Below are 13984 nucleotides of genomic sequence, written 5' to 3' on the forward strand. Positions count from 1 at the left end.
ACCCAGCATTGTCCATGACCCGAAGCATGCCTCGTTCTGCATTTCGAGTCCTTCATCTCTCCCTTAGGAAGTGTATAACATGGCTGAATTCAATAACCAACCCCTCAATTCCACTGTCTTCCCTCTGTTAATAATTTCCTATTTATCCTGTATATATCTTGCTTCGTATACATTTGTTTGCATGTTGCCTCCCCCATTAGATTGCAAGCTCCTTGAAGTCAGAGACTGTCTTTTGCCTCTTTTTGTATCCACAGAGCTTCACACAATGTCTGGCAAATAGTTGTGCTTAATAAATGTTTATTGAATTGAATGGAACCATTTATTAACAAAAATGAATGTCGAAAAATTACAAAGAATAAGGTTGGTACCGAGGAAAAGATTATGAGAGGGCACCTCCCCTGTCTCCTTTGCAGAGCATTGAGGCAGGGCCTAGTAGAGTTCCATGGGTATGAAACACTGAATATTTTGTCAGATTTTTATATAATGGATTGATCAGTTTTGCTGATTTCTCTCTCTTTAAAAAAAATATAGACTCTCTAGAAGAAAGGATACAGGGAGAAATGTAAGTGGTGTAAAAACAAAACATCAGTAACAGTTTATTTTTAAAGACATATATTAAGTGTGACCTATGTTCACTGACTTAGAAAGCAAACTCATATGCAGAAGGAGGACAGATTTGGAAGTGTAATTTAAAAAACAGAAACAAAGAAAAGAAAAATATCAGTTGAGTCATTGATTCGATAAGGAGTCTACTATGATCACTTAAAAAAAACCAAGGTGATGTAAAAATTATGACAGGTAGGTCCCCTCAGAGGTATATTGGTGCCCCCAGATATTGAAAAAATCAGAGGAAGTCTGAGTGGACATCTGACGTTGAGTTTGCTAAATAACATGGCTGAAAATCTCACAGGATGAGGAGTTGGGAGGAGTTGGCATCTTCACTGTTAGAAGGAGCACTTGCATTGAAGAGGTTACATTGGCATCAGGCAAACTACAGCCTCAGGGCCAAATCCAGCCTGGCTACCTATTGTTATTTTTACAGCTTGTGAGCTAAGAATAGTTTTTACATCTTTACATGCAGTTCCATCAATGCATGAGTAAGGCACTGTGTTAAATTGGTTGTGTGAGAAGATACAAATTGATATGTCTAAGACCCTAGTATCAAGGAGTTCACAATCTTACTGTGGGTGGGGAGGGTAAGAAGGAAGGTAGATGGGCAGGAGTGGAGAGAAAGTACACAACTCTGATGCCAAGGGGAGTGATGGGGACAATGTCTAGGCAGTTTAGCCTAGTGTCTGGCACATATTAGGTACTTAATAAATGCTTCTTGGTTTGACTTACTCAATTCTTAGTTTGTTTCTGTTTCTCTACCAAGGAGAACATTTTACACTGAAAATGATGAAACAAAAATTACCAAGAGTTGAAGAATTGATACCCAAAACAAGAAAGGAGGCAGTAAGGGGACATGTAGCTATCCCTGAAGTATTTAAGTTAGCATTTAAGTATATGAGTCATCTTGGCTCAGACGAACTCCATCTCTTGAATCCTAAAAAAATCCAACAAAACTGGCAGATGTGATTTGCTGAGCTGCTATCCAAAACATTTGAAAGATCATGGGAAAATGCTTGGGATACTCACTGTATCCCAAAGAGATCCAAAAAAGGGAAAAGAACCTATATGCACAAAAATATTTATAGCAGTTATTTTTGTGGTAGCAAAGAATTGGAAATTGAGGAGATGGTCATCAATTGGGGAATGGCTGAACAAGTTGTGGTATATGATTGTGATAGAATAATATTGTGCTATAAAAAATGAACAGGTAGATTTTAGAAAAACTTACATGAACTGATGCAAAGTGAAGAGGGCAGAACCAAGAGAACATTGTATGCTGTAACAGCAATAACTGTAAGGATACAATTGTGAAAGACTTAGCCACTCTGATCAACACAATGATCTGTGACAATTCCCAAGGACTCATGATGAAAAATGCTATCTACCTCCAGAGAGGGAACTGATAAATTCTGAGTGTAGATTGAAGCATATTTTTTTCCCTTTATTTTTCTTGCTTTTTTTCTCAACATGACCAATATGAAAATGTTTTGCATGACTTCACATGTATAATGGGTATCATATTGCTTGCTTTCTTAGTGTGTGTGTGGGGGGGGAAAGACAGGAGAGAGGAAAAGAATTTGAAACTCAAAATAAAAAAAGAAAGAAAAAATTTAAAAATAAACTTAAAAAAAATTCCATGTAAGTTTGTACCCAGCTCTGTCATAAATCCTAGGAGGATTATGTAAATAAAGCTGCATTTTTTCTGTTTATGGGTTTGTGGCTAATATTGTTGCAATTATGCTTTTGGTAGCTAATTCTAGAGGTGTCAAAAATTGTATACCCTTAGTGGGACCCATTGAGGTTCACAGGCTTTCAGATGAAATCTCCTTGATGGGGACAATTCACCCAAGGGAGTAGAAGTTATGTAAACACAGGTATCCAAAGAGAAGGAATAAAAAGAGAAAACTGACTAAATTTTTAAATTGTGTGAATTTGGGGAGTAATTGTTAAAAAAAACCCACCTTTCTCATACTTCACTCTATTATTTCTTCAGCCATGGATTACTGGCAGAGGGAAATCTAGTATATCTTTTTCTAGCTCAGTTACTTGTGTTTTAGATAGATAAACAAGCTAGGCTGCAGCAGGAAATAGCATTAAGAAGTGCATAGGTGTTTTTTTTCAAGGACCAGAAGAACTCAGAGGGGTAGGGAGTGGGGAGGAAAAGCAGTGTGAACTCTCATCGTGAGATTTCTAGCCAAGTCTTGGTCTATGTAGACCAACCTTGTATAGTTTGGCTTGGCTGAGCTTCTCTTAATCCTGCTTTGGTGGTGGGGAAAATCTCTAGGATGGTCAGTTCATGAGTTGTGTTGTCATATTATTCAAGGGTTTTAATATAGTCAGACTTGAGGACAACCAGATGGGAGCTGACGCCTTCAAAAGAGTAAAGCAATGAAATAGTTAGAAAAGCTCTGCTATCACCTTAGTGTAACTGCTTCTGCACTCCTTACTGTTACTCAACATGTCTACATGGGCTGATTCAATGTCATATTGGCCACATTGAAGCCATGTGTCCCCTCAATAAAGCTTTACTGTCATGTGCTCCATGCAGAGGTATGCTGGAATGCATTTAACAGCTATTTATGTATGTACAACACTGTTTTAAGTTTAACCTGCATTATTAACATTTTCTCCATCACTTTCTTAACTTTAAAGAATCAACAAGGGGCGGCCAGGTAGCACAGCGAGTAAGAGCACTGGGTCCAGTGTTGGGATGACCTGGATCAAATGTGGGCTCAGATACTCAGCACCACACCCAGAAATAACTGGCCGTGTAACCTTGAGCAAGTTACTTAACCCCGATTGCTTTAATAAAAATTTAAAAAAGAATCAACAAAACAGTACATCAAACCCTGACTTGTAGCATTTGTCAGTTTCTGAGGTGGAAATGCTCACATTGAATATTTAACAATTGGTTCTTGCCAGCCCATACAAGCTGTCTACAGCTATATACTGTTTCCCTGGCTCCATGTATCCCTGTCCTGGGCCTTGGTATCCTGAACCTCACTAAACTGGCATTCAGATAGTTATTGAGAGGCTTTAGCTCTGCAGCAGGTAGACATATAAGATTAATGGGAATAATCATTTACTTCCCATTTTCTAATTCTATACTTCATCAAAAAAAATAATATATCCCATAATCTTAGAAATGAAAGCAATACTCATATTTATATATCTTTATTTTAATTCAACAAAACATCAAGGACACATATCCACAGTGGCTGGTCCTTAATAAAGGTGAAACATGACACAAGGCACAGAACATTTGTGAGACAGCATACATGATGGCTCCGTCTTTAAGACTTTGTACTTTGGGGGGTCAGCATTTTAGAGTGCTAGCTCTGATTTCCTTTTTCCCACTTTGGGTTGGCCAATATTTTAATTGATAAGGTAAGTGCAATTTTTTTTCTCTTGGCTTCTGGGACTATATCACAAGGTCTTTGGATATCACTATGTGGGGAAAGTTAGGAATTGGTGGAGAGGGTTAGCCTGGCTTGTGGTTAGCCTAGCAAATGTATCATTCACAACACAAATGTAAAGATGGCTATTTAACATGGCCTTTTCAATTGCTGATTTTCTCATACGTGTACCTGCAGGGAGGGATAGGTGTGGCATTGCGAGGTCTCTTAAAAACCTTTTAAAAGTTCAGGCATGCAGTAGGTAGGCAAAAGTATATATATATACTATAATATATATTTAAATATTAATATAGGTATCTGTCTAAGTGCAAATATATACGTTATTAAACATTTAATAAGCCAAAGTGTTGCAATAGAAATATATATATATATATGTACATAAATATATATAGTAATACAAACATCACTGTTTTTATATGAAGTCTCCTGTATAGGGGTAAGCACTTGCAGCTACAATCATATCTTAGTTCTGTGATCAAAAATCAAAGCGGCTTAATAATTATGCATTTGGGTTATGATTTTCTCCATAGTTTTGGCTTGTAGAAAAATAAGAACTTTGTATTAGTCTTTATATAAGCAGAGATCAAAATTCTACAGTTACTTCTCTTCTGTTGATGTATCAGAGGCAGAGGCCATTGTATCAACTGTCTATTAGACATTTCAAATTGAATGTTTCATAGACATATCTAATTCAGTATGTCTAAAACAGAACTCATTGTTTTTCCTTCCAAACTTACTTCTTTTGGCTTTCCCCCATTTCTATCTAGGGCACCACTATTCTTCTAGTTTCCCAAGTTTGTAACCTTGGTGTTATTTTCAGCTTCTCATTTCTCCTCACCTCATCTATTCAATCAGTTAACAAATCTTGCCATTTCTACCTTTCCAACATCTCTAGCAGCCATCCCTGTCTTACTACTCACACAGCCACCACTTCATTTCAAGCCCTCCTCACCTTTTTCCTAGTCTGTTGCAATGGTCTCCTGATTGAGTTCCCTACCTTAAGTCTCTCACACTCCAAACCAAACTACACATTTAGTGTAGGCTGCCAAAGTGATTTTCCTTATGCTAAGGTCTTAACTATGTCACTCACTTGGTAAACTCCAAGGGCTCCCAATTGCCTCTAGGTTCAGATAGAAATTCTTCTATTCAACTTTTTAGGCCCTCCACAACCTTACTTCAGCCTATATTACCAGCCTCTTTCCTTCTGCCCTCTATATCCAGCTAAGATTTTTTTTCTCTGTTCCTCACACATGGTATTCTGCCTCTTCCTCTATGCCTTTGTCCTGGCTGCTCCCCATGCCTGGAATATAATCTCTACTCATTACTTTTGATTAAGGATTAAACCTCAGCTCTAACCAAAAGGAAAGAGAAGAGGAAGGATGTAGAGATAGAAAGAAAAAATGAAAGACAGAGCCTATGGCAAGAACTGATTTTTGTAACTACATGACAACTACAGCAGTTGCTTTTCCTGAAAAAAGAAAATAAAATCACAGTTGAATGTTGAAAGATTTTTGATTTTCTGGGGCTTGCCAACAAAAACAATCATATTAAATTCTTACTTGTGATGAAAGACAAAACAATTAGAAACTTTCCTTTGATTTTAAAACAGATCTTTACATGGCAGAACAAACTACTGGTAAACAAGCAAAGGCAGGGGAAGGGGACAGACTTCATCTTTTGGCTCTTGGCTCCCTGCATTCTGATCCCTTTCCACATTCTGTTCTTCTGGGTTATTGAAATAACATTTCAAATTTTTTTTACCTAGAACAAAGTATAGCCTTTGTTATCATCCTTGGATCAGTGGTCTAAACACTCAAATCATTCCCTGAATTCCTACCCCTACATAGGGGACTGTCTCTAATCAATGACAATGTGTCCCATTATGCCACTGACAGAAATTTGAATTCCCAAAATGATGAAATAGCTCTAATTAGTAAACTGAAAGCCATTTTCTATCCTATTAAAATTTGTGAGCCATCAAATTAACATCAAATAAAATCATGTCTACCTACAGAAGAGATAAAATTAAAATGCTAAACATAGAGATAATCTTAGAAAACGAAATAGCTCTAATTAGTAAAACAAAGACCATTTTCTAGCCTATTAAAATTTCTGACCCAACAAATTAATATCAAAAGCATGCCTATAGAAAAAAATAAAATATACAAAATGTAGAGATAAGTTTAGAAAATATAACTTCAGCTATCCTTTTGATTTCTTATGTGGAAAAAAATTGTTCACACAAACACAAACTTTTGATTAAGGATTAAACCTCAGCTCTAACCAAAAGGAAAGAGAAGAGGAAGGATGTAGAGATAGAAAGAAAAAATGAAAGACAGAGCCTATGGCAAGAACTGATTTTTGTAATTACATGACAACTACAGCAGTTGCTTTTTCCTGAAAAATGAAAATAAAATCACAGTTGAATGTTGAAAGATCTTTGATTTTCTGGGGCTTGCCAACAAATTTACATACAAATTTACAGTGGCATGTATAATCTTTCTCAACTAATATTATGTCAGCCAGGCATTAGGAGAAAAGTCTGATAAAATTTTCCAGTAGAAGATTTTATAAATGTTTAACTATTAAAATGAAAAGAATCTTTTATCCCTACTTTAATCAGAACAATCAGAAAGTTCTCTCAATGAAATTCTTCCTCTCTAAACTCACAATCATAAATTTAGGGCTGAAGGGACCTTAGAAGTCACTGAGTCCAAAGCCCTCATTTTACAGATGATGACCCTGAGGCATATCGATGGACATATAAATGGCACATACATGGAAAGCAAAAGAGCTGAAATTCAAATACCCATTGTCCTTTGATTCCATTCAGACTATACCTAATTACTGGAAAAAGAGACAATAACCTCCAAACCTAATTAACGCCAGTGAACATACACATATAAGGCAGACATATATACACAGCTTTACCATTGAAGCATGAAAAACTTATAAAAACACTGATCTAATTGTACAATAGTAGATCTCTACATACTGGGGGCCTTCCTTGTGTTCTCTTCGCATTTTATGGCTACAAAATAGAGCCTATGGGTCCATCTCCTGGTTGTCCTTTCCTCTTACTATATGACTGGCTCATCTTTTATCTGATCAGGTATTTCTTTGTATAGAAATAGATCTACCTCTCTAAATAGGTCTGTATATATTTGTATATGCACCCATACTCATATACCTATGCATATATATATATATACATATACTTTTATACACATAGATAAATCATCTAAAGAATAAAAATCGGAAAGTAGTTGCTAAATTTCTCCTGGTCTAAAATAACATAGCAGGTGACAGAAAGTTGTAACTCTTTCAAGAATGTTCAAAAGTGCACACCAAACTAAAGCCTTATTTGCCTATTCTTAGCGAAATTTTTCCACTGTGTATATAGGTCTAGTAGGTGTGTTCCTTAAACCCACTTACCATTAAAACAAAACAATTCTTGCAATGGTAATTTATGCCACAAGGTATACAAAAACACTAGTGTTGGCCTCCACGAAGAAACAAAAATGGCCAAGGTTTTACTGAATTTTTTTCATCTAGGATTTTCTTTAGTGATCCTAATAGATTTTTCAGAAGTGATAAATACCTGTGGAAATAAAGTCAGGTTAAATATAAAGCTTACTGTTCATCAACAACAATGTCATTTCCTGGTAGAAAGGTTTAATACAACTCTAAAGGGAATGAGTAAGACTTAAGCAGATAATTAAACAAAAAACGGAGATGACGTCATTACTTTTTTTTTTTAAACAAATAGCGCTATCTCTCAGGAATCTGCTCCCTATCAGAAATTATTAACTTCATGTGAAAGATCCTGTTAAGTTTAATCAAAGAATTCTAGGAAAGAGAAATTGAGACTAGGTCAAACTAGAGAAGAGTTTCAACCCTTTCCCATGTCATCATTAATGGTCTTTTTTAGTATGTTCTCTGTGTATAAGGTCATGAAATTCTTGGAGAAGGAGAGGAGGAATATGGGATCAACAGGTAGAGGGTCATTCACACCTTTAAAGGTACTTTAAAGGAGGGGTGGCTAGGTGGCAGTGAATAGAACACCAGCCCTGGAGTCAGGAGCACTTGAGTTCAAATCCGGCCTCAGACACTTGACACACTTACTAGCCGTGTGACTTTGGGCAAATCACTTAACCCCAATTACCCTCCAAAAAGAAAAAAAGAAAAAGAAAGGTACTAAAGGGCTAAATAAGAGCAATGAGAACTCAAATGAAAGTACATTCTTAGGAAAGGGCAAAGAGAGATTTCAATGTAAGGCTTTAAAAGGAAGGCCCTTCATGGTCTCAGATTCTTGGATCTACTTAGGCTTCTATGTCTTCTGATGTATCCACATATCTGACTGATTTGTATCCTAGGACAGTTTCCCATCAAGTTATGGAATCATACTTAGAATTAACTCTAATGATGCTCACTGGTCCAAAGAGCTGGCATTATTGGGTACCACCTCTGATCTGGAACTCTTCTCTGACCTAGAACCAGAACTCTTAGCTGATCTGGAACTCTTCTCTGACCTGGAACTCTTGGCTTTCTCCTTTGCATGGGCTGCAGTATGGGTATTGAATGCACCCACATAAGCAAAGCTCTTGCCACAATCAGAACATAAGAATGGTCTTTCCTTCTTATGTATGTGGTGGTGTGCCCTCAAAGATGACTTATGGGCAAAGCTCTTTTTACAGTCAGGACACTGGAAGGATTGCTTCCTAGTGTGGATCTTGATGTGTCTACTTAGCTCACACTTCCGGGTGAAATTCTTACCGCATTCATCACAGGAAAGTGTATTCTCCCCTTTATGCAGACTTTCATGAACCTTCAGAGATTTTTCCTGAGAGAAACTCTTGTCACACTCAGAACATTGGAAGGCCTCCTTTTTTTGATGAGATTTAGCATGTTTAGTGAGTTCACTACGCTGGGAAAAACATTTTTCACACTTGGGGCATGGATATGACTTTTTCTGCTTATGTCTGTTCTGATGAACCTTCATGGTAGCCTTCCTATAGAAGCACTTGTTACATTCAGGACACTGGAAGGGCTTTTCCCCACTGTGAACCCTGATGTGTTCATTGAAGACATGCTGCAAGGCAAAGCTTTTGCCACACTCCTTACAAGCGAAAGGCTTCTCCCCACTGTGGTGACTCATGTGGGCCTTCAGACTTCTATTCTGGCGAAAGCTTTTGTCACATTCAGGACACTGGAAGGTTTTTTCCTTGTTGTGCACTTGAAGGTGTTGAGCGAGCTTAGAATGATGGGGGAAACATTTGCCACACTGACTACAGGAGAACGGCTTTTGTCCAGTATGGATACGCATGTGGGCATTCAAGTTGGTTCTCCGGGTAAAGTTCTTACCACATTCACCACACTGGAAGGGCTTCTCCCCACTGTGGACCCTGAAGTGTTCTGTGAGCATGTACTGCATGAGGAATCTTTTGCCACACTCCCCACAGATGAAGGACTTCATCCCACTGTGTTCGCTATGATGGGCAATCATAATTCTCCTCAGGCGAAATTTTTTACCACATTCAGGACACCGGTAAGGTTTCTCCCCAGTGTGGACTCTCATGTGTTCAGTGAGTTTAATTTGTTGGCTGAAGCATTTTTCACATTTCGTGCAAGGGAATGGTCTTTCCCCTTTGTGTAATCCATAATGGAGTTTCATGGTGGTTTTCCTTTTGAAGGTCTTGTCACATTCTGGACACTTAAAAGGCCTATCCAGTCTATGAAGTCTCCTAACATGTCTAAGGAGGCTTAATTTGTGAGCAAAGGTCTTTTTACACTCACTGCAGCGGTAAGGATCGACCCCATTATGCAGGCTCATGTGGATCTTCAGATTGATCTTCAGGCGGAAACTCTTTCCACATTTGGTACACTGGAAGGGCTTCTCCCCAGTATGAACTCTGATGTGTTCAATGAACTTGTACTGATAAGAAAAGCACTTGTTACACTCACCACAGATGAATAGCTTTTCCTCCTTATGCAGGCTTAGATGGGTTCGCAGATAAGACTCCTGGCAGAAACTTTTCCCACACTCCCTACAAGTGAAGACATTCCTCCTGCTGCGTGTGTGCTCAGGTCTCTTTCGGGGGAAGTTCTTATTCCTTTCAGATTCCTGAAGGAAATCCTCCTTATTGTGCGTACGCTGATGGACATTCAGGTTCCTCTTCAAGCAATAGCTCTTGCCACACTCACTGCACTCATGGATTCTTTTTCTGTTCCTTCTCTTTTTTTTGTTCTTTCCTTTCTGTCTCTGGGCAGTTTGCTTGCTGAATTTCTTCTTGCATTTTGGGCACTGGCATTGGTTGTCTGAGTGGCTCCTTTGGTGTGTTACCAAGTGACCTTTGAACTGGAAGCTTTTCCCACACACATGGCAGGGATAGAATCTATGCCCATTGGGGGCTTCCTGGCAACTGATGGTCCCCGGATGTTTCTGTTCCACTCTTTCAGTGCATCCCTTAGTGCTATTACTTTCTGGAACTGAAGGCTCTCTGTTTTGTGAGGAGAGGTTTCTCAAGGTGTTTCTTCGGTTAGGCCTGCGGAAAATATTTACCTCTTTAAGTGATGAAGATGTAGATACTTCTTGGTTTCGAGGACCACCAAAATGGCATTCCTTTGCTTTTAGCTGCTTTTTAGCTCCCCGGTTTCCTGAAAGAACAAAAGTCCAATTATTACTCATGTCTAATCCATAATGGGGTTAAGGAACCACTTATGAGAAAGTAAAAGTGAGAATTCAACTCTGACCTGGGCTATCTTGAAAATCTAGGTGTTGTTCCACTTCCCTATCCCCACTCCCACTCCCAGTGTCCTTCCTTAAAGCTATAACTTTTCCCTGTGCAGTCCTTCATTAACATGCCAAACAAATAGGATGTAGAGAATTTAGACTGAATGAAGACAATATAGTTATGAGTTAAATCAGCCAGAACAAAGATATGAAATCTCCCTGTATCCAATAATGTAAAGACCAATTCCTTGAGTCCACAGATAAAACCAGTGACTGGACCATAGGTTGTAACAGAAATTTCAGAAACCATATCAGTGCTAATTTTCTTAGATTTATGAAATATAACACAAAGATCATGTTGTTGCCTTCATCCCCCATTTCTATCAGTGGGCTTAGTAAAGGTTTCCTGTAATAAATGCAAATAGAAACATTATTCAGAAAGAATAAATTATATTTCTCTGTTGCATAGAGGGAAGTCTCTGATAAGAATTTAGCTTTGTTTCTCAAAGAGCTCTTTCATTGTGCTATTTGACCAAGCAAGCACACAAATATGATCTTCTTTATTTCCATACTATAAACAAATTAAAAGAGAGAAGTGAAAGGACTAGGTGACTGCATTGGTGACTACTTCCCAAGCTGTACTGATCCAAGACAAGATGTTCTGCCTTTGGTTTAATTTAGGGTAATTCACCAACTGCAAGCAATGGTAGGATATGACCTAGGAAAAGAAATCAACTATGGCTAGACTCAAATGTCTCTTCTCCAAGAACTATAGTATTGAGGAGGCAGAACCAAGATGGAGGAATGCAGGCAGAAACTCAGTTAAATTTTTACAATATTCCCCTCCAAACAACTTTAGAATAACTCCTCAAATCAAATTAACAACTTCAACAAAGTTGCAGGATATAAAATGAACCCACATAAATCAGCATTTCTTTATTACCAACAAAGTCCAGCAGTAAATATAGAAAGAGAAGTTCCATTTTAAATAATTGGAGACAATATGAAATAGTTGGGAATCTACCTGCTAAGATAAACCCAGAAACTATATAAACACAATTATAAAACACTTCACACAAATTAAGTCAGATTTAAACAACTGGAGAGATAGTAATTGCTCATGGTTAGGCCAAGCCAATATAAGAAAAATTACAATTCAATCTAAATTAATTTACTTATTCAGTACCATACCAATCAAATTACTAAAAAATTGTTTTATAGAACTAGAAAAATTAATAACAAAATTCACCTAGAAGAAAAAAAAGGTTAGGAATATCAAGGGAATCAATGGAAAAAAAAGTTAAGGAAAGCAACCTAGCAGTCCCAGATGTTAAACTATCTTACAAAGCAATTATCATCAAGACAATCTGGTACTGACTAGGAAACAGAGGGGTAGATCAATAGAATAAACCAGGTAGATAATACACAGTAGTAAATGACCATAGTAATCTAGTATCTGATAAACCCAAAGATCCAACATTTTTGAACAAGAACTCATTATTTGAAAAAAATTGTTGGGAGAACTAGAAAGTAACTTGGCAGAAATTAGGTATAGTCCAACATCTTCCACCATATACAAAGATAAGGTTAAAAGCGCACATGATTTAGACATAAAGGATGACAACATAAGCAAATTTAGGGTGCATGGAATATTTTGCCTGTCAGATTTATGGATAAGGAAAGAATTTATGACCAAATAAGAGGCAAACAGTGTTATAAGATATAAAGTGGTTAATTTCATTACATCAAAATAAAAGATTTTGCACAAACAAAACTAATGCCAAGATAAAAAGAAAAGTAAAAAACTCGGGTAAGGGTGGGGAATTTTACAGCAAGTTTCTCTGATAAAGACCTAATTTCTCAAATATATAGAGAACTGAGTCAAATTTATAAGAATACAACTTATTGCCCAGTTGATAAGTGGTCAAAGGATATGAATAGGCAGTTTTCAGATGAAGAAATCAAAGCTATCTATAGTCATGTGAAGAAAAGTTCTAAATCAGTATTGATTAGAAAAATTCAAATTAAAACAACTCTAAGGTACCACCTCACATATCAGATTGACTAATATGACAGAAAAAGAAAATGACAAACGTTGGAGGGGATATGGAAAATTAGGGACATTGATATATTGTTGGTGGTGTTGTGAACTATTCTGGAGAACAATTTGGAACTATACCCAAAGGGTAATCAAACTATGCATACCCTTTGGCCCGGCAATACCACTATTAAATCTGTATTCCAAAGAGATAAAAGAAAATAAAAGAGAATCTATATGCACAAAATATTGATAGCAGCTCTCGTGGTGGCAAAGAATTGGAAATTGAGGGGATGGGGGGGTGAAGTCAAGATGGTGGAGTAGAAATAGGACCTCCATGTGTCTCTGGCTCCCACCACCTCCAATTCATGTAAAAGGGTACTCTGAACAAACTTTGGAGCTACAGAACCCACAAAACGACACAAAGAAGCTAACCTCCTGCTGAGCACAGCCTGACAGGCTGGCAGGAATTGGCCAGCACAGCCCTCTGGGAGCCGAGCCCAGACCCACGAAAGCCAGAGGTTTTAGCCCTAGGGCAGGCCTAACCAATCACCAGCTGGAGGGACTCCAGATCACCAGTAGCTGTGGAGGTTTCCAGAATTATCAGCACATAGATGCAGAGGACAAGTGAGAGGTCAGTGCAGTGTGGAATTTGGGATCCAGTAGTTGGGAATGCTTTGGCTTTTGCCCCTGGGGCAAAAAGCCACTGAGGAGCCACAGCCATGTAGCTGCCCCCACGTGGCATCTTCAGCTCCTGGCCTTCAGAGTGTAGGGGGACCAAGCAACCAATCTGAGGGATAATCCCTCTTGCTTTAACCTGCTTGGATCTGGATTGAGGTCTAGGGTGGAGGCCCTGGGGTGTGCGACAAGCTTGCCAGAGCATGTGGAGACTTCAGAGAGGGCACCCAACTAATACCTTCGGCAGCTGAGAAAACCCCAGCGTTTGGGACAAAAGCTCCCCTGTCTGGTGGCAGAGTCCTACTGTGGCAAAAAGCCCAGGGGTCAAGTGACTGAGGGGTGACATGAGCAGGCAAAGGAAACAAAATAAACAAAGTACCCCAACTTTACACTTCTATTTTGGTGAAAAAAAGGATCAAAGCATGGAACAGGAGGAAGACAGTGAAGTCAGAACTGCTGCACCAAAAGCTTCAAAGAAAAATACGAGCTGGTTACGGTCTATAGAGG

General features: G+C 38.2%; 1 protein-coding gene across 1 annotated transcript in view; it reads right to left on the minus strand.

Annotated features, from left to right (window-relative positions):
* Positions 1 to 4558: 4558 nt before the first annotated feature.
* Positions 4559 to 13984, minus strand: part of LOC138156616 (zinc finger protein 425-like) — a 30064-nt gene continuing 20638 nt past the window's right edge. Inside the window, exon 4 of the mRNA XM_069082026.1 lies at positions 4559 to 10685. Coding sequence (XP_068938127.1) covers positions 8458 to 10685 — 2228 coding nt within the window. The 3' untranslated portion in view covers positions 4559 to 8457. The remainder of the gene's footprint in view (positions 10686 to 13984) is intronic.

Source organism: Petaurus breviceps, unplaced genomic scaffold (assembly GCF_028583685.1).
Source record: "Petaurus breviceps papuanus isolate PSGF00001 unplaced genomic scaffold, PetGlider_PUasm1.0 110, whole genome shotgun sequence".
Taxonomy (NCBI): domain Eukaryota; kingdom Metazoa; phylum Chordata; class Mammalia; order Diprotodontia; family Petauridae; genus Petaurus; species Petaurus breviceps.